The sequence below is a fragment of the Aricia agestis genome, chromosome 1 (assembly GCF_905147365.1).
Source record: "Aricia agestis chromosome 1, ilAriAges1.1, whole genome shotgun sequence".
NCBI lineage: Eukaryota > Metazoa > Arthropoda > Insecta > Lepidoptera > Lycaenidae > Aricia > Aricia agestis.
In genome coordinates, this window is record NC_056406.1 from 11,094,199 (window position 1) to 11,115,300 (window position 21,102).

Below are 21,102 nucleotides of genomic sequence, written 5' to 3' on the forward strand. Positions count from 1 at the left end.
CACATTCACTTTAGTTTAAGTCTTAACGGTGGTAATGCGTCTGGTTCTCCAATGCGGTTGTGTATCTGAAAATAAGGAATATTATTAAGTTTATTTTCACCTCGAAGTTCAGTCCATTGGAAGGAAGGAATGAAAATAAGCAAATTTAAAATACTTTTTGGTTCTGAGACATTTCTTACCATTTTCTTATATTCACACGCGTAGCACTTGTTGGTCGTGTTGTAATATGAGTCATCCGGTGACGTATTGGTTGACCGTATCATCAGTTTCCTGTTTAGCGTCTCAACATTAAAGAATTGGCCCACTTTGTGTTGTTGAAAACTAAAAACAAAATTATTTTACGCCTTGTGCTATGCTAGCACAAGGAACGAACTTCTAAATTACTTTGTGTGAACAATTCTCAAGAGCCCCTTGCATTTTGAACCTTGTTCAAAGCAAATAGAAGTAAATATCATATAGCCGGTGGCTGTCCGCTGTCGCCGGTCCGTCAAGTGCTATAACCACTGACCTCCAGCGTACTTGTATAATGGAGGTCAGTGGCTACAACTCTTGGGAAGCCATCGCGGCGTTACCATGGTAACGTCCAAGCAACGTCAGACGCCTCCACGTCGCTGCAAAGCGCTGTTTTTCTTGATAAAACAGCCGTCTTCCGACGCTCGGGAAATACGACCGTTGCCGAAAAATTACGAAAATTCCTATGCACATTATCACTTTGGGAACAACAGAACAACAAACCCCACTCTATGGGGTAATAGATTGAGAAGAAAAACATTACTACTTCTAAAGTACCGAGTGCAATAGCATAACTTCTATAGTTATTACTTCGGTAAAGGCTTGGTCCAATGGTTGTCCAGTCTATTGACTTTCATGATGGCGTGAAGACGTTGTAGGAGGAAAAAGTTATCGCTTTCTATTTTGGCCTTTCGGTCGAGTTCTTTTCTAAGTTTCTTCAGTTTCAGTGCAACGTGCGGCCTCGCTGGTGGCACGCAATCGTCGATTGCTGGCAACGCTGAAGCTACCTGCAGAAGACGTGTTTTGTTTACGAAAATAAGCTATAAAATAAAAGTTACAGAAAATTTAAGTATACTTTTTGCCTACATCTGTTCTGTTTACAATGTTCTAACCATTGGTTGTATTTTCAATAAATATTTTTATTTTAGCAAGTGCTCTTTGATGGTGAAATTGAATCGTTGAGTAACATTAGGTCTTAGGATGTACATTGTACCCCTATACCGGCTACCTTCAACATTGTCTAAAATGTAAACGAGTTAACTGTTCAAGTAACAACTGTAACATCAATTAACTAAAGTTACATATTAACAACAAAGTTACTTACTTTTGATCTATGATCATTAAATCGTCGTTGTTCCCATGGTTGGACCAAAAACTTATCTCGTTTAGAAAGCATTTTTATTAATTTTACTTTGTATTAAAAAATTACCCTGTTACAAGAAGATAATGGTTTGTTTGGTATACAAGTTTGTTATAATCAATAGGGTTTCTATGGCGCCTTAATTGTGATTCAAATGAACTCAAATCCTCGCTAAAGTAGAATTTTTCTTTTACTCAAATGCCACATGAAACAATACAGCTCATGTGGACCATAAGTTATAGGCAAGAAAATAAAAAATAAAGTAAATAAAACACATTTTGCAAATTAATAAATAAATTATAATGTTATATATTATACACTGCACGTACAGTAGTATCAATAATTATGCTCATTACAATCGGATACACGAAAACATACAAACACATGGTTACATGTCAAATAATAATATACATTTGAGCAATACAAAAATAAAAACAGAATCACTCTATAAACTAAACTCTAAATCGATTACATGAGTCACCGGATTAATTTTCGAACTCGTTAATTATTTTTAATGGTTTGTTATACACAGATTTAGTTACATGTATTAAGAAGCATAGGAATGTAAGATAGCATTATTTTTTAAAATTTTGTTAGCATGAGACGGTGCAGCAGCCAATATATTTCCAATGATAAATGCATGTCTGACTTATGTTTTTCTGTGTGCAATGTCGCTTCCTACGGACTACGGAGTCACCATAGTGTTTTCGTGTCATAACAAAACATTTCATAAAAAGCCATTACAATATGCACGTTAATGAAATTTACGACAGCTATCGTCGTACTTGCACATTCGTACTATTCCATCTATTTTGTTCCTAGTATATCTAAATTACGCGAATCCACCTCAAACTATAATTACAATATTGAGTATAAAACGTATTAAATACATCAAAAAGATCTAGTAACATACTCCCCTCGCCGAGATATGACTTCGATGTTTTGTTAACGTTACAAAAATTGTTACTGAAATTTACTTGTATTCGGGACGCAAATGATAGAGAAAATTGTCTTGTGTCTCTTTCAAACACGCACGAACATATTATAGCTGTCTCTTTTCCACGTGTACGAAAGAGCAAGAGTATCGTGCGCGAGTGAAAGAGACGAGTAGCGAGAGGCCAACGGTCGAATCTTCCCGCTTTCTGCGACCCGACTATATGTTCAATGTCCATTCATGCGACTATAGCTGCGATTCACGATGTTTCAAGTTGTGTAGTTCATTTTAACACGTTACAACAAAACCGAGTCACATCTCAAATATATCACATGTACAATAAATGTGCCATTTTATACTAAAGAGCCTCCAACATGAATTTAGGACAAACGCCAATCACGACTAAGTTGCAATTATATTTTTTAAACTTAGTTTACAAATATGCAACTCCCAGGTTCGGTGGTATTCAAAGTCTAATTAACCCCAAAATGTTATAAAGTCTTGGTCTCCGGTCTTGGAGCACAAAGAATTATTTCGTACGTATTTCAATACAATACATACACATTCTCCTAATATTTCTGAACAATTAATGTTCTCGGCGGGTTTTGCTCATTCTTATTAGAGGATCATTAGTTTCTGTATATCGAGGATGTTTTCCTAAAAAATAATACAAAAAATAAGGAATAATTTCAATAAATGCAATTTCGCCTCAACTTGATTATAACCTGTGGCCACGGGAAAACACCCTCAATGTCTTAGTGTAGTCCTTAAGCTAGTTCGCATACAAAATCGCTACACTTGGTGCCTTACATTATTTGATGCATCAAATGAAAATATTCATAGAAAAATAACTTGTCCCGCTTACTACTATTTTAGAGGAGGTGTCAGTCGTACAAACAATCACGGACGTGTCCATTGACACTTGGCAGCAAAATAAAACGGTGTATAGAAGTGGCTTCAAACAAAATACACAACCAGCACAAAATATTCTTACATCTTAAAATACTGGAAGTTGTGATTCTTAGATGAGAGATGTTTCCTCTCGAATAGGTTTTTAAAAATTAACCGTTACGTGAAATATTTATTACCACTAATTGGACAGCTGTCTTGTTCCATAGGTGAGACCAAAATCAGCCTTATCTACAACACATAAGCTGCCATTAATCTCATAAACAACCAAACAGATAAAATGTTTTTTTTTTCTGCCACAGGCCACGGGGGTGCATTTGGTAAAGGGTTATTTTATTCTGTACACATAAAAGTTGTTTATATACCCTCAAATTGACCCACAGAATACATTTCACAAGTAACTGTACATTAAAATATAATACATGAGAAATAAGACTTGGAGCTTTTTCCAACAGTAATTTGAAGAAACTTACAACTCAATATCGAATAATTATAATAATCGCTCCCAAGTTTTAATTATGTATATGTATAAGCTTCCATTTACCATGTTCCATTTACAATGTTTTCATCAAACAATCAGTAAATTGAAGGCTGAGTAGTTTGTGATGCTGGCGTATTGACTAGCAGCCGTCACTCCGATGGAATAGCTCGTGAGATTCAACTCGACGCAAGCTCATCATACCAAATACCGACCAAAAACCAGTCTTTCCATAGTCAAACCTTACAAGGCAAAAAATTGCCCTAAATCTATACTCGCGTTTCACACTTCACTGGGATAAATTTTTCGTTGTCAAAAATTTTTATTGATGATAAAATATTCATTTAGCTAAAAATCTAATCTAAATATTTTCATTATAAAATTATAAAACATCGATAATCAGCTCGATCACACACTGATTTCGGATTTGATTAGTTGCGACCTAATTCACAATATCGCTTGCATTGGTTTCAAAAACTTTAGCGGTTACGCTGTTACTATGTCGTCACTGTAAATTGCCAAAAAGCGGCTGACAGATTTTCTAACAAACATCAAACGGCAATGTGTCATGTAACATGTTGCATCTCGCTCTCTCTTTTTTGTTCACGCGACAGCTGCCGTCGACGCGTGCCGTCGACAGGTGCCATTTGTCTGTAAGAAGCCTGCTAGAAAGAAATTATCGGACGCATCCAGTCGCGGCTGACGGATGCGGCTTCACAATGTGCACGGTTCATACGAGGACGTCCGCGATTGCCAAAACATCCAGCCAGCCAGATTCTGTTCAGATGTCAGTCAGTCAGACAGTTGTATTTTGTATTAATCAGATAGAAACAAGCCGCATCCGTCAGCCGCGACTTATGAAAACTTCCAATAATTTGTTTCCAGCTTTAGTGTTCAATGCTAGTCGCGAGTTCACTCCAATCATTTATAACAAAATCAATTTCAAACCGAATCCGAAATTCATGCGTTTGCGTACTCACTAACACCTACGTTCTAAATTCATAATTTCTATCCCCTTCGCAACCTGCATTCCACGAGTGACTTATGTTAACTTATGTGGCCCAACATCACAAATATATAAACACACAAAATAGAATAAATATTGATAAATCACTACATTGGTCCAAAAAAATTTATTGCACAGAGTAAGTATACAAACAAAAAATTTGGTAACCAAAGGTATACTATACTGTATAATTTGTAGAGCAACTATATTCAAAACGGTACTTTAAAAGTCGTAATATTAATTGAAAATAACATTTTTAAGTAGAAATTATGCAATAACGGCATTCAGTTGAGCCAAACTTTGGACCATTATAGTGATAATATTATTAATGCAAAACATAATCTATGTCCACTATTTTACCACCTCCAAAAAGGGAGAAGGTTCTCAATTCGTGCCTGTCCACTTTCAAATTCTATGGACAGAGACATAGAACACAATTCAACTAAAATAATCGTTTAAAATTACTTTATTCCATATTATGAGACTTACATATAAATATGATATATCCGCTTAACTATACGAGAATGCAGAAGCAAATTTTTGGTTTATTATTGTATTATAATTTTAACATCGCATGAATGCCATTAGTCTACTTTTATAATTATGTCTTCTGGCTATGGACTAAGTAGGAGTTTTTGGACATACAAGCTAAAGTATGCTTGCATCGCTCACACAATATAACCATGTATTATTAAGACTAAGTTTCTAGTTAACTATGGTTAAGCTTAAATTACTAGTACTGAGTAATGAGAATAAATTTCAGAGTTTGCCAAGAAAAATGATTTCGTGCAGTTCAACTGCAAACAAAATATTTATTTTTTAGTTTATCTTAGTCGTAATCAGTATGCGAATCTCTGGTATATCAATAATTTCTATTTACAAGCATACCCTAACTTTTATGCACATAATTACATCGATTTTTTTTTATTATTGAAAGATTAGAAATGGCACAAAAAATAATATGTACACGACAAAGTAGGATAAAGACTAGTGTGGGTAACTCCAAATTGTTTTCTCTGAAAACTTTTGTTTTTTCTAATGTGTTTTTTCTTAATTTAGCTAAACTCTGCGTCGCAAGCCTATCGGGAAGACGAAAACGGAAGTCATGTTTTACTTGAGTCTATAATTTCCTCCTGTATTATCATTTTATATAAATAATAATGTCGTAAATATCTCTTTCAATAATAAAAAATAGATGTAATTAACATAAAAGTACTAAAGTACAATCAAATTGTATGTGACCGTCATATGCTTAGAATATCGAATATTTCAGTATTTAACCTAATTGTAAATTTTAAACTCAGAGAATTCTTAGAATTCATATGAGTATATTTCATTTTCAACCAGACATTAGAATAAATATTATCTAATTTACGATATCTATGCGTTTAGTATGTAAGTATTAAAATCTGTAGGAAAATGTTAAGCTTACGTTTAGAATGTTGGCTATAAGTGAATACATGTTATATAAATACAAACTAACTTTATTAATTTAATATGGCAAGAATTTTACTAAGTATAAATTAGGCCATAACTCATAAAGTTGTTCCGAATCAGTTATCATTAATGTAAAAACACCCAAACGAAAGCATATTGATGTATTTTGTATTTATATAAAGCAATGTATTCCTTATTACTTAGAGTTGTCCAATGCTGCTTAGCGTCTCTCATTTTTCGACCAATAATTCAACACGAAAAATGAAAGCCAAGACAATCACAGTATTTTTGCCGGAGCAGCAAACTGCATTTTAATATCTCTCTTACATTTGCTGTATTGATTTATTAACCCGGATCTACCGTTTTTCACACAAGTCCATATCTACATCCCAGCTGTTACCGCTATACAATATACAAAACACACACAGTTTCAGCACTCTATATATGGTTAGTAGCAAACAGATAGTATCTAACACTGGCCTAGCAAACACTGGCGGATGGGTTCCAAACTTCTCATCTGAGTGCCTTCAATCCTTCACTTTCCACATCTTTGGATTTACATTTATTAATCTCAATGGACAACTTCAGTTTAATGGTCATGATGTAGCCGGTAACACTTTCTTGAACCATTCTAGCTGTCGAGAAGTAGATAGTTTCCGATGATCTTTAGAAATGAGCCATAGTTGAGTCTTCAATCGGTTTTCCGGCCCGTGCGGGTCTGACTGGTCGAGGCCGGAGTGTGGTTTCGGCGCTCAGCAGTTGGGGGTGGCGCGGGGGAGGGGACGCACTAGGTACAGCTTTTCTCCCTGCTTATTGGTGTAAATCGGAGCACGTTGGTAATGCGACACTAGCTGCTCTAGCGTTGTGAACTTGCGTTGTCCGATGCAGTACAAGTTGCCCTCGACGTGAACACGGAAATGTTTATTCCGACCCGGCGCTTTCAGTGACACAGAGTAGTCACCGACCTGGAAATGAGTGAAGCGATTGTTATTAATATAAAGCGATGAATGATGCTGCATTTGTATAAAAATGTAATTAAAGTGTATATAAAGTGATTCAAGACGGGAGCTAAAATAAAAACAGTATGTTCGGTTTTTAGGCCTTAGGATGAGGTCCTCATTCCACTAAACATTCTCTTCATCATGAAGAGTGAATGGAGAGTGTACACTGACAGAGTGTACCTATATCGGTGTGCCGTAAAATTAAAAATTCATCGATAAGACGATAAGTGCCCATTGCCTCCCAGTGAAAATGTGCGTAGCCTATACAATATTTTTGATAAAAAAACCCTTATATAAATTAGTATTTTACATTGTTTAGATAACAGGATCAAGTGCTTCCGTAAAAGACACATGAATAAAATAGAAAAACATTTATGCTAATATTTATAGGTACTATTGCTATTGTTTTTGTCAATGATGTTGCAGCATCATACATACATTGGTCTCGGAGTCTCGGATGAGGAAGTCCCCATCGTGTCCGTGCTGGTTGAGGAGCGCGTCGCAGTGCGTGCGCGTGATGGCGCCGTAGTACCAGGCGCGGCCGGCGATGTTGGTCGGCGGGGCGGCTCCGTCGTACCCGTGCTGCAGGTACTCCGCCAGCTCCTGAAGGTAGTTCCGCGGTACTAGACCCACGTGACCGCGGCAGTCCCGCGCGCGGTACCTGGAAAATTCATATTTTATTATGCTTTATAATTTTATACCTAGGTGCCTTTTAGCATTGATAAAATCGTATCGAGTTAATGGCACGTCGACACACGACCATTAGTAGATCAGTAAATAGTCGAGTCGTGATTGGCATTTACTGATCTATAAAACTGTCACATATATTGGCTATTGTAATTTTTATGTGTGTTTTACATTAGCACCAAATATCCTTACGAGGGCTGCTATTTATGTATCCGGAATTAAAAAAAGAAACAAACATATATCATTTAATATGGTTTTATTGCTTTTCAAAATATTCGCCGCGATGATCGACACACTTTTGCATACGCTGGAACCAATTTTCATAGCACTTTTTCCATTCTGATTGAGGTATCTCCAAAACGTGCATTTTGAACGCATCAACAGCCTCTTCGCGGCTCGAAAAACGTTGACCACGTAATTTGTTCTTCGCGTATGGAAATAAAAAGAAATCGTTAGGTGCCAAATCAGGGCTGTACGGCGGATGACCAGTCAATTCGATCTTTTGACCCTCCAAAAACTGAGTTGTTTCAGCTGAGGTGTGACAGCTAGCATTGTCGTGATGTAATATGATTCTGCGTTGTCGGTTGTCCTTTCTTATTTCTTCAAAGACTTCTGGTAAACAAATGGTCGTATACCATTCAGAATTAACCGTTTTACGATTCCCTAATGGCACTGTAGCCACATGTCCATTAATTCCAAAAAAACAGGCGACCATTTGCTTCAAAGTATTTTTTGCACGAGTAACTTTTGTTGGTTTCGGCTCATCTTGGAACACCCACACCGTTGACTGTTGTTTAGTTTCGGGGTCATATGCATAGATCCAAGATTCATCACCTGTGTAGATATTATAAACGGCTTTTGACGTACCACGGTTGTATTTTTTTATCATTTTTTTGCACCAATCGACACGAGCCCGTTTTTGATCGATTGTCAAGTTGTGCGGAATCCAACGCGAACATATTTTTTTTACAGCCAAATGTTCGTGTAATATCTTATGTATGCTCGTCATACTTATGCCTAAGGACGCCTCTATCTCGCGATATGTAACATGACGATCACGCATTATTAGTTCCCGCACAGCATCTATATTTTGTGGGACAACAGCTGTTTTTGGGCGACCTTCTTTATTTTCATCTATGAGCATAGACCGCCCACGATTAAACTCACTGTACCAGTGATAAACAGTGGTTTTTGATGGTGCTTCATCTCCAAAAGTTGCGGTGAGTTGAATAAAGCACTGTTGTTGATTTAGCCCACGCCGAAAATCGTAGTAAATCATTGCACGAAAATGTTCACGCGTTAAATCCATGGCAAATGAAGACACGCAATTTTCAAAATGACGCCACAATGGAAAAATAATTGACAGTCACATGAAACAAAATGTATTCTTCAACCAAAGAGTTCTATTTTCAAATGTTGTAATTACTTTTTAAATATTGTTCTTGTAAGTGGCCAGTTCCGGATACATAAATAGCAGCCCTCGTAGTCTTAGTCTCTTCTTAGTTGCACGCAGGTCATACAATTAATGGCTAAGTTTCATTTGTAAACTTCCTTTTGAAACTATCTACATTTGCAGTTTTTTAAGCAAATTTAAGAATAAATAAATTAATAATTAAAACTTACCATTCAGGATCTGATGGTGGTCTCTCTATTATCTCCAGTCGATCGCCCTTTTCGAACGACAATTCTTGTTCGTTGTTCGACGTAAAAGAATACAATGCAACCTAAAATAAGAACAATGACGTAATTACTTGTTTATCAAAGAAGAAATAAAAATACACACTTTAATACACAGGCACTAATACTGTAATTTAAATACAATACAAATATTACACATTTGAATAATTCATACATTTTCTTAGTACTTACTACAATATCTAGGACATTCTCGGCCATGGCATAAGTGTGCACTGTATCTTCGCCGTCGCCTTCCTCGCTTGTATAATTTGATGGAAACCTAAAAAGATAAGGATTTTTTAAATAAAACCAAAAGAACTTGTTTCTTAATAGTCATATTAACTTCATATTTTGGTTGTGAATTAATTTGTGTTTGTGTCCAAGCCTCTGTTTAGGGTTGACCTACACTAGAGTAGACAGAACTAAGGAGACACTCGACATGTTTCACAATGCTGCAGCTGAGCGCATTAGGGCGTTCGCTGCGTTAAGGTGACGCCGCGTTAAAGTAAAAAAACTGTGTTGGATATGTTTTAGATAGAGGCAGGGCCGGCCTCTCATAGACATCAAGCAATGGAATAGCAATAAATGGAAAGGGCGTAGTGACAAAATGGTTTCCTCTGTTGGCAAAATAGGAATCCCTTTTTTTACAGAGTTTTTTTTTTATTGATTATTCTGTGTTATAAAAGTTGACCAATCGTGTTATGCTATGGTATTTTCAGATAGTCGAAAAAAAAATAAGTATGGGTATAGGTATGGCGGGCTGTAGGTCACACTCGAGAAGTATGGCATTACGCTACACCTAGTTCTTTTTTTAGACTATCTGAAAATACAAACGCGTAAAAAATACAATAATACCGACGCGTTCGCTTAACGCCCACGCGATTGGGCCACCGGTACGAGCGCTATGAGTTATGACCATCATTTTCCTTTTTGCCTTTACGTAAGACCCCTGAAGAACCGCCATACTGGTACAAATGACCTAGTATTTTGTGTCACCAACTCTCGTTCTAACAGTCCACAACCACACCACACCGTAGCAACAAAATGTGGTCATCTGTAAGAGTATCACACACGCGGTTGATAACGACTTCAAAATGTGGTATGTGGAATAGTCCTACTCATTTTCAATACAAAGTAAATATACAGAGTGTAACAAAAATAAGTGATAATACTTTAGGGTGTGTACGCTGCTACTTTCACAGAGAGTTCACTGTGAAAGTAGCAGCGCTGAGAGACCAAAAAAATTTTTCACTTGTATAAGCCCGACCATGTGGTGTGGTTGTGGTTGTGGTGTTGTTGTGGTATGTGTGGAACAGTCCTTAATCAAATATGTAGAGCCAAAGATTTATAAGCTTCATTGCTCTTAAGATTATGTATCAACTTTTCCCGCATAATACGGCATAGCACAGAGAAAAATTATGTAAACTACTATTACATTTAGGGGCTGTTTCACCACTTCCTCATAAGTGCTGGATAGGGTATCCACAACTTATCTTACATATACTCTAAGATGTCAGATAAGTCGTGGATAATCTATCTGGCATTTATCAGAAAGTGGTGAATCAGGCCCTTACATGTAATAAGCCCCTTATCATACAAAAAATGTTGAGCTCTTACCATCCAGTATGGCCCTGGTACTGTCCTCTCCACCAACCATCGTTGCTCTTTTCAAGGATGAGGATACGAGTGCCCTTGGTGAGAGACAGTTCATCTGGCTGCTGGGCCTGATAGTTGTACTTCACTACAGCCGTGCCCAGGGCCTCGGTGGGCTCAGGCCGGCGGGCCCCCGGCGACTCGGGGCCCGTGCTGCTGCCGGCGCCAGAGCCGGGCCCCGCCCCGCGCACCGGCGAGCTGCTAGACGGAAGAGTCTTCGACCCCGACCCTTTTTTCACCTTCTTTTTAATGCTGAAATAGTTAAATATTATTTTTAAAATAATGAAAACTCAAAATACTCACTGATGTATTTGCGAATTGTGATTGAGATTTCCATGTAATAATTTGAAATAGTATCATTACAAATAATCAGACTATTAAATCACTTATTTCTTACTAATAAAAAACCCTAGTGTACATAAAACACAATGTCCTTGTCTGTCAATGGGCTTTTCCAAAGGCAAAGACAAAACACACAATCTTTCAACATCCTTATGTAAGAATATACACCGGGGTAGATTATTTTATTTAAAGTTTCGCTAAAAACTTAAAGATGTACTGTATGAAACATATTGATTAGCATAACATGATACGGCCAATTAAAAGTTTTCACAGATAGCAGTGACTTGGTTTTAGTAACTTATCAATTATACTTATCAGTTCAAATGTTAATACCTATCAAAAAGAGATGGTTTCTCTTTTTTGACATAGTTGCTAGGCACATATCCAGACTGGCTACGGGCGTTCTGCACACGCCACCAGTGTTTGGAGTCATCGAGGAGGAGGTATCTTTCATTCTTGCGTAGGTCCAATTCTTGCGCACCTTGAGCTGCATAATCGTATTTTGCTACTACATAGCAAACATCATCCTGTAGAAAAAATAATTATTAGCGACATCCCTACCCTTCATGTTAAAAAAGTGCTCTTTAACCTAATGTGTAACTTTAATTCATCAAACATAATGACTGATGAATAATAGAAACAAAATTATATGAAGATAGAAGAGGAGGTTATGTGCATAATTATCAACATCCTCTTGAGCAATATTTTGAATGGATGTAGTTAAGGTTGCTCACTGAATTAAGTGACGGGGAGAGGCAGAGGAAATACTAGCATCAATTAACATCTATAACATTAATTATGCAATCATATTTCACACTCCGTTTCATTCTGGAGATCAGAAATATATTTATTTACTTGAATATTCCCATATTATGTTTTAGCTGTAACAAGATAATATTATTATCTAACAGGTAGCATACCTTTATATTAATAATTTAATTGTTAATTGTAGTAAATTATTATTATGCTAGAGCAAGGTCAAGAAGTTTCTAGTAATTGATATATTGTACTTAAACTTTTTAAAAATTAAGAATTATTATCAATTATCAATTGAATTTTACTAGCATTAGAAAAGCAATTGCAAATCATGTTTTGGAAAGTTCTTTGTGATTTAAAACTTTCATAAAACTCTTTGAACTCATTTAATTTTTTTTGTTATAAAGTATAAATGTAAGCAGAACTTGAAAACAAAAGAACATGTAACACAGATTTTCTAATATGAATTTGATTAAACTTTTAATTACTTAATTTTGAAAAATTACTTTATTTATGTGCTTTAGTATTTCTTTATTGTGTGATGACCATGTCATATTTCAATTGGTTGCATTTTAGCTATCAGTACTAAGCTAAACTTACATTTCAAACAAAATTAATGGAGACATAAATATAGATAGGGCAAGGAGTATATAAATATAATATGTGCATGGAGTATATTGTAACAAGTAATTTAATTTATTTTCTCTATGATTGAAGTGTGAAAGTGATCCAAATATGTTTACTAAGTTCTCTGTTATGCTAAAAATTTTAATTGGACCAATAGTTGATCAATAGAGGTAAGGAAGGTAAGGAATTATGGATACACCTAACACCAGTCCCAAGCAATTATTTTAATCTTCTGATAGACAGACCAGATAATTACAACAACATTTGACCATTAATTATTGTCTGATTTGGTTTGTAGTTTGATCTAACTACAAAATAGATAAAAAAACTGTAGGTAAATAAAAAAATTACTATTGAACTGCTTCAAGTGTTTGATTTGGTCGAGTCCCCAAGGGGAACAGATTGAGGAGTTTCGTAATATACCTGTGCGTTCTTTCCGTGCCTGGAGTTAGCCATGGCGTTTGGCGCAGGCAACGGCTTATTCGCCCACACCGAGTCCGCGGCGCGCACAGACCGCGTCTCCAACATGACAATGGGGACCCTGGCTTAGCGATCGCCGCCCTCACTGATACATTGCGACCGACACTACCGCACTGCACCACACTGCACCACAACACTTTCACGCCAATTCTTTACCTCACTCACATAAATTTTCATGCAGGTATAAAAAGAATAACAATTGTTATTCCAGTCCGTGCGAACTGCGAAAATAAGACCGAAAGCTACACGATCTATCTGGCGAAATCGGGCATCATGACCGAGTACTTCCCATTTCAACTGTGAGCTTTATCAGTTCAAATTATTGCACTAGAGGTATTTCAGACTTATTTAATGCTACCAAAGTAATATTTAAGACTAAAATCTTTAATAAAATCTGAAAAATTTCACACAAATGATACGGCAGCTACGAATCAATAGACAAAAGAAAAGCTGTCTACTTCGTCTTCTAACTTCTTTGAATTAAAAAAAATCGCAAAAGTTGATACTTAATTGTGCGCGCAATGCACGCAATGTGTCCAGACACCGGTGTCCGTTCCTTTAATGTCATGATCTATGGCATATTTTATCGACAAATTGGCTCTCAATTTTTTTCTCTCTCTCACAGTTGTAAAATGGCAGCCATTTTAGTTTTTCTTGGGCTTTCACACTAATCTATACGTCTAGTGTTTTAAATATCTTATGAAGATAAAAATAAAAAAAGCCTCATTTGATAGCTTAACTTGTGGACTACGCTCACACAGGCAATATGTCATAAATTTCGTGGAATTAAACATAGAAAAACCAGAGTTTGAGGAAAAACAATTGTGTATTCTTTAATTAATGGCTTTTTGTGAGAAATCTAGCGAATTAAAACTGGTTTTTATCTTAAATAAATTTCTTTACTTCTGTGCTCTAAGTCAGATAGTTTAGAAGTTATAACGATTTGTTTATGAAGTATTGGTCAGATTAGTATGAAGCCAGAGATTTTTTTTACAAAAGTTGGAGAAAAATGTTTTGAAAGCCAATTTGTCACTAAAATATGCCATAATATGTACATCATGGCATTAAAGGATCTGACACCGGTGTCGGGACACATTGTATATACGATTCATTACTGATTACTGCCATTTGCCAATAAACGAACATGATTTTATTATACCTACGGTACTTCTTGATATTAAATATCAGCTCAAACTATAAACGAACCTAGTAGCTAGTAGCTACTACTACACAGAAATTATACTGTATTAACGTAAATCTTTTGATATTAATTAACCTAAATTTAAGAAAGCGGACTGTAACCAATGAATAAGGAAACAGATGGAGGCGACATAACTACAAAAAAGTGTGGCCGGCGCCATATTGCCAAGAACTAAACATGGCGGTCTATAGTGATGGGACACTTGGTTGATATTTGTCGAGGACATCGATAAACTAACATGTTATAAATGAGCGTCCTGTTATATTATATATTATATTGATATCAAAAATGATTTTTTTTATATTATATAAAAATATATCATTTTTGCCTATTTTGTCTCTATGTATTATAGTACATAGAGACAAAATAGGCAAATATGGTTTTTTTATATAGGAGCCTCCTTAATTTTAATAAAACTATTTAATTTATTTTAAGTTTATTAATTATTATTTAAGTTGTCATTATTGATATCGGCCAAAAATTACCAAAAAATCGGACAAATACTAGTTGCACTCGCGCACGAAGTGTTTACAGTTTATTTTAATTTTACCATCAATTATTATTATAATTAAAGTATGTATACAACTGAGTATTTTGTGAACATTTCAGGTGCCTATTTTTTTCGCGATATATCGAGACCGATATTGTTATTTTTTCAAATATCGATGTATCGATATATCGATATTTTCTTTCAATTTCGACATCCCTATAATACGACACTTTGACAGTTTATGTACCTCGGAGAACCGGAACATAAAATGGCGGACCGGCCACAGTATTTTGATTTGGTAGAGACCATTATGCCGAGTCCACTTATAAAAGTCAATGACTGTAACTTATGATATACGTAGTATCTCTTCTTAGTCTGTGCTTATGATTTAAAATGTCAAATGTCAATGTCAAAACTGACATTTTCCTACATTTTCCTACGTTTTGCTTGGTTTTGCTTTGCTACGTATGGTTTATTCGCGGAAAAGACGCTATTAGATATTTGACGATGTCCGATTCGGAAGGCAGTAATTATTCAGGCAGTGGGTCGGACGCTGGAAGTGTGGCGTCGAATCGATCCCGTAGAAGTGCTGCATCAAATCGTTCGCGTTCTGTTTCTCGATCCAGATCCAGGTCACATTCTGGGAGTAGAAGCCCATCTCGTAGTCCATCGAGATCACGATCTCGATCCCGATCACGTTCCAGGTAAAATAAAATATTTCCCCCTCTTGAACCTCACCGGCTCGATATGGAGCCACTTGACCAGCGTGACCATAATTAAATTACGAATCCTGTCTTACTTTGGTCGAAAAGCTGCAAAATCCTGCCAAAACCTGTAGTAAAAAATTGCCTAAATTCTGCCAACTTTATTTACTGTTGTTTTAAAGTAAGTATGAAAAGAAAACATTCGCATCATATTCTTCCATTTCTTCATCTTTATACATAGATTAATTATTGTTCATGCGATTCAACATTTCTTTTGTAAGTTTGAAGGCAATACAATCACCATGCTCACCAATGCCTTGCATCATGCAATTTAATTTCTTTATTAAGCATACAATAATTAATAAAGAATTTGAATTTGCATCTATGTTGCATGTTTAGACAATTATATACAATAGTATAAAACAAGGGTGGCCAACACGCGGCCGCAGTCTGTTGGCTTGTGGCCCGCGGAGCCGAGCACATTTTTTAACTCATTGATCGTGGAATAACAAGACACAATAGCTTATCTATTGTTATCGCGGCCGGATGCGGCCGCTTAGGGCTTCATGAATTAAAGTAAAAAAAGTTAATACTAAAATTACCTTATTATACCTAATATAAAAAACAAACAAACAAGTCTTCTTTTCTTTTACTTTTAAAATCAACACAATATGCTTTATCTACATAAAGTGGGGCTGACTTTAAAAAATGTACTGAGCGCCAGAAACTCCAAATTTAATGTTTTTTTGTGCGCTGCTTAGTTAGAGTGTGTGTCAGATAACTCTGCATGTGACTGGGGTGTTTTCTTTGCTTATTACAGTACATTTTTTTGTTCTAAGCTCTAACTAAGTTCTAATAGGAAAAAATTAGTATTCTATTTCATACATCAGACTTATCTGGTTGGCATATTTTATGTATACTTGTGTATACATAAAATTTGGTAGTGCGGCCCGGGGTAAAATTCTACATCCGAGTTTTGGTCCAAGTGTCGAAAAGGTTGGCCACATTGTCTAATCCCATGCTAAATAAAAACTTGTGTTATGGCAACAAGCGGCTAGACGGTTGCAAACAAGTTGCAAACCGACGCTTCTACCAGTGGTTCCAAACGCAGGCCTCACTACCAAGGGCGTTTAAAGGTCAAATCAAATTTGGCATAAAACAGCTATCTACACGGTTTCAAACTTCAGTTTTAAACCGTCGTTTACAACTGTGTATCAGATACTTTAGGGTATAGTGCAAGTTTCATCAAAATCGGTTCAGTAGTTTTGGAGGTAGGGAGTTTTAATTATCAATTAAGTACGTACAATTTTGAAGTTGGTTGGTTATATTTATATGATTAAAAATCATACTCCAATTCTGCCAAAACCTGCCAAGTTTTTAAAACGTCAACCGATCACGCCATAGGCCAAACTAAGACGCCAATCCTGCCAAAAGGTGCAGTGTTTACACTGCACGTGACTGCACTCGACTCGACCTCACGCAGTTTTGTAACATATTTTAGTGTGTATAAGATTTAATTGATTGTTCAACGCATTTTAAAGAATATTTAGAAAAATTTTAATGTCGCCATAAAACCTGGTATTCGAGAGAAAACAAAACACGTAAGTATTGATAAACATTTGCAACTAATTATTTACACAAAATGTCCTTTGACAGGAGTAGATCAGTTGGTTCCGATCGCAGCCGTAAAAGTAGGGATGATGAAGCTAAAGAAGCATCAGGTGATGAAGAAGTTGAGGTAACTATACAATGTTTTTTTCTTTAACTTTCACAATCAAGTTATTAGTTAACATTTTGTGTTCATCTTATACTACGTTGGAGAGTGCCATTATTCTAGAAACATGTTAATACTACAGTAGTACAAATGTTATAAAATTTATATGTACTTATACCTAAATGATGTATAAATTGTATTTTAATCATAATTAAATTGATGTTATATTGCGAGTTTTTCCTTTGTAGGATGAGCAGGAGCCAGAGGGTGATGATTTAGTGGATTCAGAAGAATATGATGAAGACGAAGATGAAGAAAGACGGAGAAAAAAACGTAAAAAGGATAGTAGATATGGAGGATTCATTATTGATGAGGCCGAGGTAAACAATACATTTTATTTTGTAAATAATACATTTTTTTATGAGAGCAAAATAATTATTGAATTACTTTCTTGTTAAAACCTAAAATTCTAATATGTTGTAACTTGTAATGTTTGATTAAAATTACTTTTTATTTTTATTTAGGTTGACGATGAAGTGGACGAAGATGACGAATGGGAGGAGGGTGCCCAAGAAATGGGAATTGTTGGCAATGAGGTAGATGAAATAGGACCTACAGCTCGTGAAATTGAAGGTAGACGAAGAGGCACCAACTTGTGGGACTCCCAGAAAGAAGAAGAAATTGAAGAATATCTCCGTAATAAATATGCCGACGAATCTGCAGCTCTTCGTCATTTTGGCGAGGGTGGCGAGGAAATGTCAGATGAAATCACTCAACAAACACTCTTGCCAGGAATAAAAGATCCGAATTTATGGATGGTAAAATGTAAAATTGGAGAAGAAAAAGCAACGGTGTTGTTGTTAATGAGAAAATTTATAACATATCAGGCGTCCAAAGAACCATTTCAAATAAAATCTGTTGTAGCACCGGAAGGTGTGAAAGGCTACATTTATATTGAAGCATACAAGCAAACACACGTAAAGGCCATTATTGATAATGTTGGAAACTTACGAATGGGACTGCGTAAACAAGACATGGTTCCTATCAAGGAAATGACTGATGTACTGAGAGTAGTTAAAGAGCAGTCCGGGTTGAAACCTAAACAGTGGGTTAGGCTAAAGCGAGGTCTATACAAAGATGATATAGCTCAAGTGGATTATGTTGATTTAGCTCAAAATCAAGTACACCTAAAATTATTACCTAGAATAGATTACACAAGACTCAGGGGGGCTTTAAGGACAGTACAAAGCGACAATGAAGCAGCCAAGCGAAAAAAGAAACGCAGGCCCGCCGCCAAACCTTTCGACCCGGAAGCTATTCGTGCTATCGGTGGTGAAGTCACATCTGATGGTGACTTTTTAATATTTGAAGGAAATAGGTACTCCAGAAAAGGATTTTTGTATAAAAACTTTACAATGTCTGCTATTTTGGCCGAAGGAGTCAAGCCTACGCTATCTGAATTGGAAAGATTTGAGGAGCAGCCCGAAGGAATAGATATTGAACTAGCGGCGCCAGCGAAAGACGATCCGACAAGCTTACACTCCTTTTCTATGGGTGACAATGTTGAAGTGTGTTCGGGAGATTTGGCCAATTTGCAGGCAAGGATTATTGCAATCGACGGTTCCATGATCACAGTAATGCCAAAACACGACGCCCTCAAAGATCCTCTCGTCTTCAAGCCGAACGAGTTGCGAAAATATTTCAAACAAGGTGATCACGTAAAAGTATTAACAGGAAGATATGAGGGTGATACAGGGTTGATCGTGAGAGTCGAGCCGCACAGAGTCGTACTCGTGTCTGATCTCACCATGCACGAGTTGGAGGTTTTACCCCGGGATCTCCAATTGTGTTCCGACATGGCCACCGGCGTCGACTCTCTCGGCCAGTTCCAATGGGGTGACTTGGTGCAACTCGATCCGCAGACGGTCGGCGTCATCGTGCGCCTCGAAAAGGAAAACTTTCACGTCCTCGGCATGCACGGCAAAGTCATCGAATGCAAGCCTCAGGCTCTACAAAAGAGACGAGAGAACCGCTTCACGAAAGCGCTCGACTCCGAGGGTAACACTATTCAAAAGAAAGATATGGTTAAAGTGATAGACGGTCCGCACGCGGGTCGCGACGGCGAGATTAAGCATCTGTATAAAAATTTTGCTTTTTTGCAATCGCTGATGTATCTCGACAACGGCGGTATATTCGTGTGTAAAACGAGGCATCTGCAGCTCGCCGGCGGCGCCAAGAGCGCGTCCAGCGCCAACGGGCTTACGCTCGGGTTCATGTCGCCCCGCATACAGTCGCCGATGCACCCGTCCGGCCGCGGCGGCGGGCCAGGCGGGCGCGGGCGGGGCCGCGGCGGTCGCGGCGTAGTTTCGCGGGACCGTGAGCTCATCGGCCAGACGATCAAGATCACCGGCGGACCGTACAAGGGCAATGTGGGTATCGTGAAGGACGCGACGGCGAGCACCGCGCGCGTGGAGCTTCACGCCATGTGCCAGACTATCTCCGTCGACCGCGGGCACATCGCGGCGGCCGGAGGAGGGGCCGCGCGCGGCTCGGCCAGCACGTACGGCCGCACCCCCACCCGGGCCGCCGGCTCGCACACGCCCACGTACCGCGAGGCCGGCTTCAAGACGCCCCTCCAGGGCATGGCGACGCCCCTCTACGAGGCGGGCAACCGCACGCCCCACTACGGGTCGAGCACGCCGGCGCACGACGGAGGGCGCACCCCCGCGCATGGCGCGTGGGACGCCGCGGCGCAGACCCCCCGGCCGGACCTGGACCTGGCGCTCAGCTCACCGAGCCCGGCGTACGACAGCTACGCGCAGGGCCCGCTTACGCCGCAGACGCCGGGCACGATGTACGGCTCGGACCACACGTACAGCCCGTACCGGCCCAGTCCGGGGTACGCGGGGCCGGGCAGCCCGGGCGGGGAGGAGGCGGAGGCGGAGTGGGCGATGCCGGAGCTGGCGGTGCGCGTGCGCGGCGGCGCGGAGCCGGCGCTGCGCGGGCAGACGGGCTCGGTGCGCGCCGCCAGCGCCGGCTCCGTCGCCGTGTACCTGCCGCAGGAGGACCGCGACGTCACGCTGCCCGCCGACCTGCTCGAGCCCGTCGTGCCGCAGGGTGGCGACAAAGTCAAGGTAACAATGCGTTTACTATTTGTTTTCAATTTCCAAAGTATTTGTTCCTTATATCTGTACTCTGAACTAAATCCTATTAATCGAGAGCTGTATTTCTTTGCAAGCTTCATACTAACGCCGTTGCTTGTTTCCCAGGTGATCTCAGGGCCGGACCGCGAGGCGGTGGGCGTGCTCATCTCCATCGAGAACCAGGAGGGCGTGGTCCGCCTGGAGTCCGACGACATCAAGATCATGAAACTTCGATACCTCTGCAAAATGGCTTCCTAACTGACGCCGCATTTAAATTAACTTTAGAGACACATTTTTATTTCTTTGTAAAGCTAATATTTTAAAAGTTTTTTTTAAATATTTATTTATTTCAAGAAACTTACAAACTAATACATTTAAACCTCGCCAAACCAAGGTTTATTGGCGATTTTTTGAAATGCAGCTGTTAATCTTTATCAGTTACTGTTACTGTTACAAAACAACAATGTCCTCAAATGTTGTGGGTACTTTGT

The 21,102-nt window shown here is 38.3% G+C and overlaps 3 protein-coding genes across 4 annotated transcripts; 1 reads left to right on the top strand and 2 right to left on the bottom strand.

Moving 5' to 3' along the window:
- Window positions 1–5: 5 nt before the first annotated feature.
- Window positions 6–1,408, bottom strand: LOC121731605. The gene is made up of 4 exons (XM_042121120.1): window positions 1,337–1,408; window positions 823–1,019; window positions 180–321; window positions 6–65 (listed from the first exon to the last, which is right to left on the bottom strand). Exons 1-4 carry the CDS (start codon window positions 1,406–1,408, stop codon window positions 6–8), a joined length of 471 nt encoding a protein of 156 aa, XP_041977054.1.
- A 240-nt stretch (window positions 1,409–1,648) lies between these two features.
- On the bottom strand, window positions 1,649–13,775 carry LOC121725416 (cytoplasmic protein NCK1). Its single transcript, XM_042112424.1, has 7 exons — window positions 13,303–13,775; window positions 11,830–12,023; window positions 11,119–11,406; window positions 9,694–9,781; window positions 9,448–9,548; window positions 7,576–7,798; window positions 1,649–7,101 (listed from the first exon to the last, which is right to left on the bottom strand). The coding sequence occupies exons 1-7, from the start codon at window positions 13,405–13,407 to the stop codon at window positions 6,889–6,891; spliced, it is 1,212 nt and encodes a 403-aa protein (XP_041968358.1). The 5' UTR covers window positions 13,408–13,775; the 3' UTR covers window positions 1,649–6,888.
- Window positions 11,677–20,926, top strand: LOC121725299 (transcription elongation factor SPT5). Of its 2 annotated transcripts, XM_042112297.1 has the most exons (6): window positions 11,677–11,687; window positions 15,538–15,754; window positions 17,411–17,492; window positions 17,717–17,848; window positions 17,993–20,602; window positions 20,738–20,926. In XM_042112297.1, the coding sequence occupies exons 2-6, from the start codon at window positions 15,558–15,560 to the stop codon at window positions 20,867–20,869; spliced, it is 3,153 nt and encodes a 1,050-aa protein (XP_041968231.1). In that variant the 5' UTR covers window positions 11,677–11,687; window positions 15,538–15,557; the 3' UTR covers window positions 20,870–20,926. The 2 variants fall into 2 exon arrangements, with proteins under 2 accessions (XP_041968231.1, XP_041968158.1); XM_042112224.1 differs by lacking the exon at window positions 11,677–11,687 and having other exon boundaries at window positions 15,497–15,754.
- The last annotated feature ends 176 nt before the right edge of the window (window positions 20,927–21,102 follow it).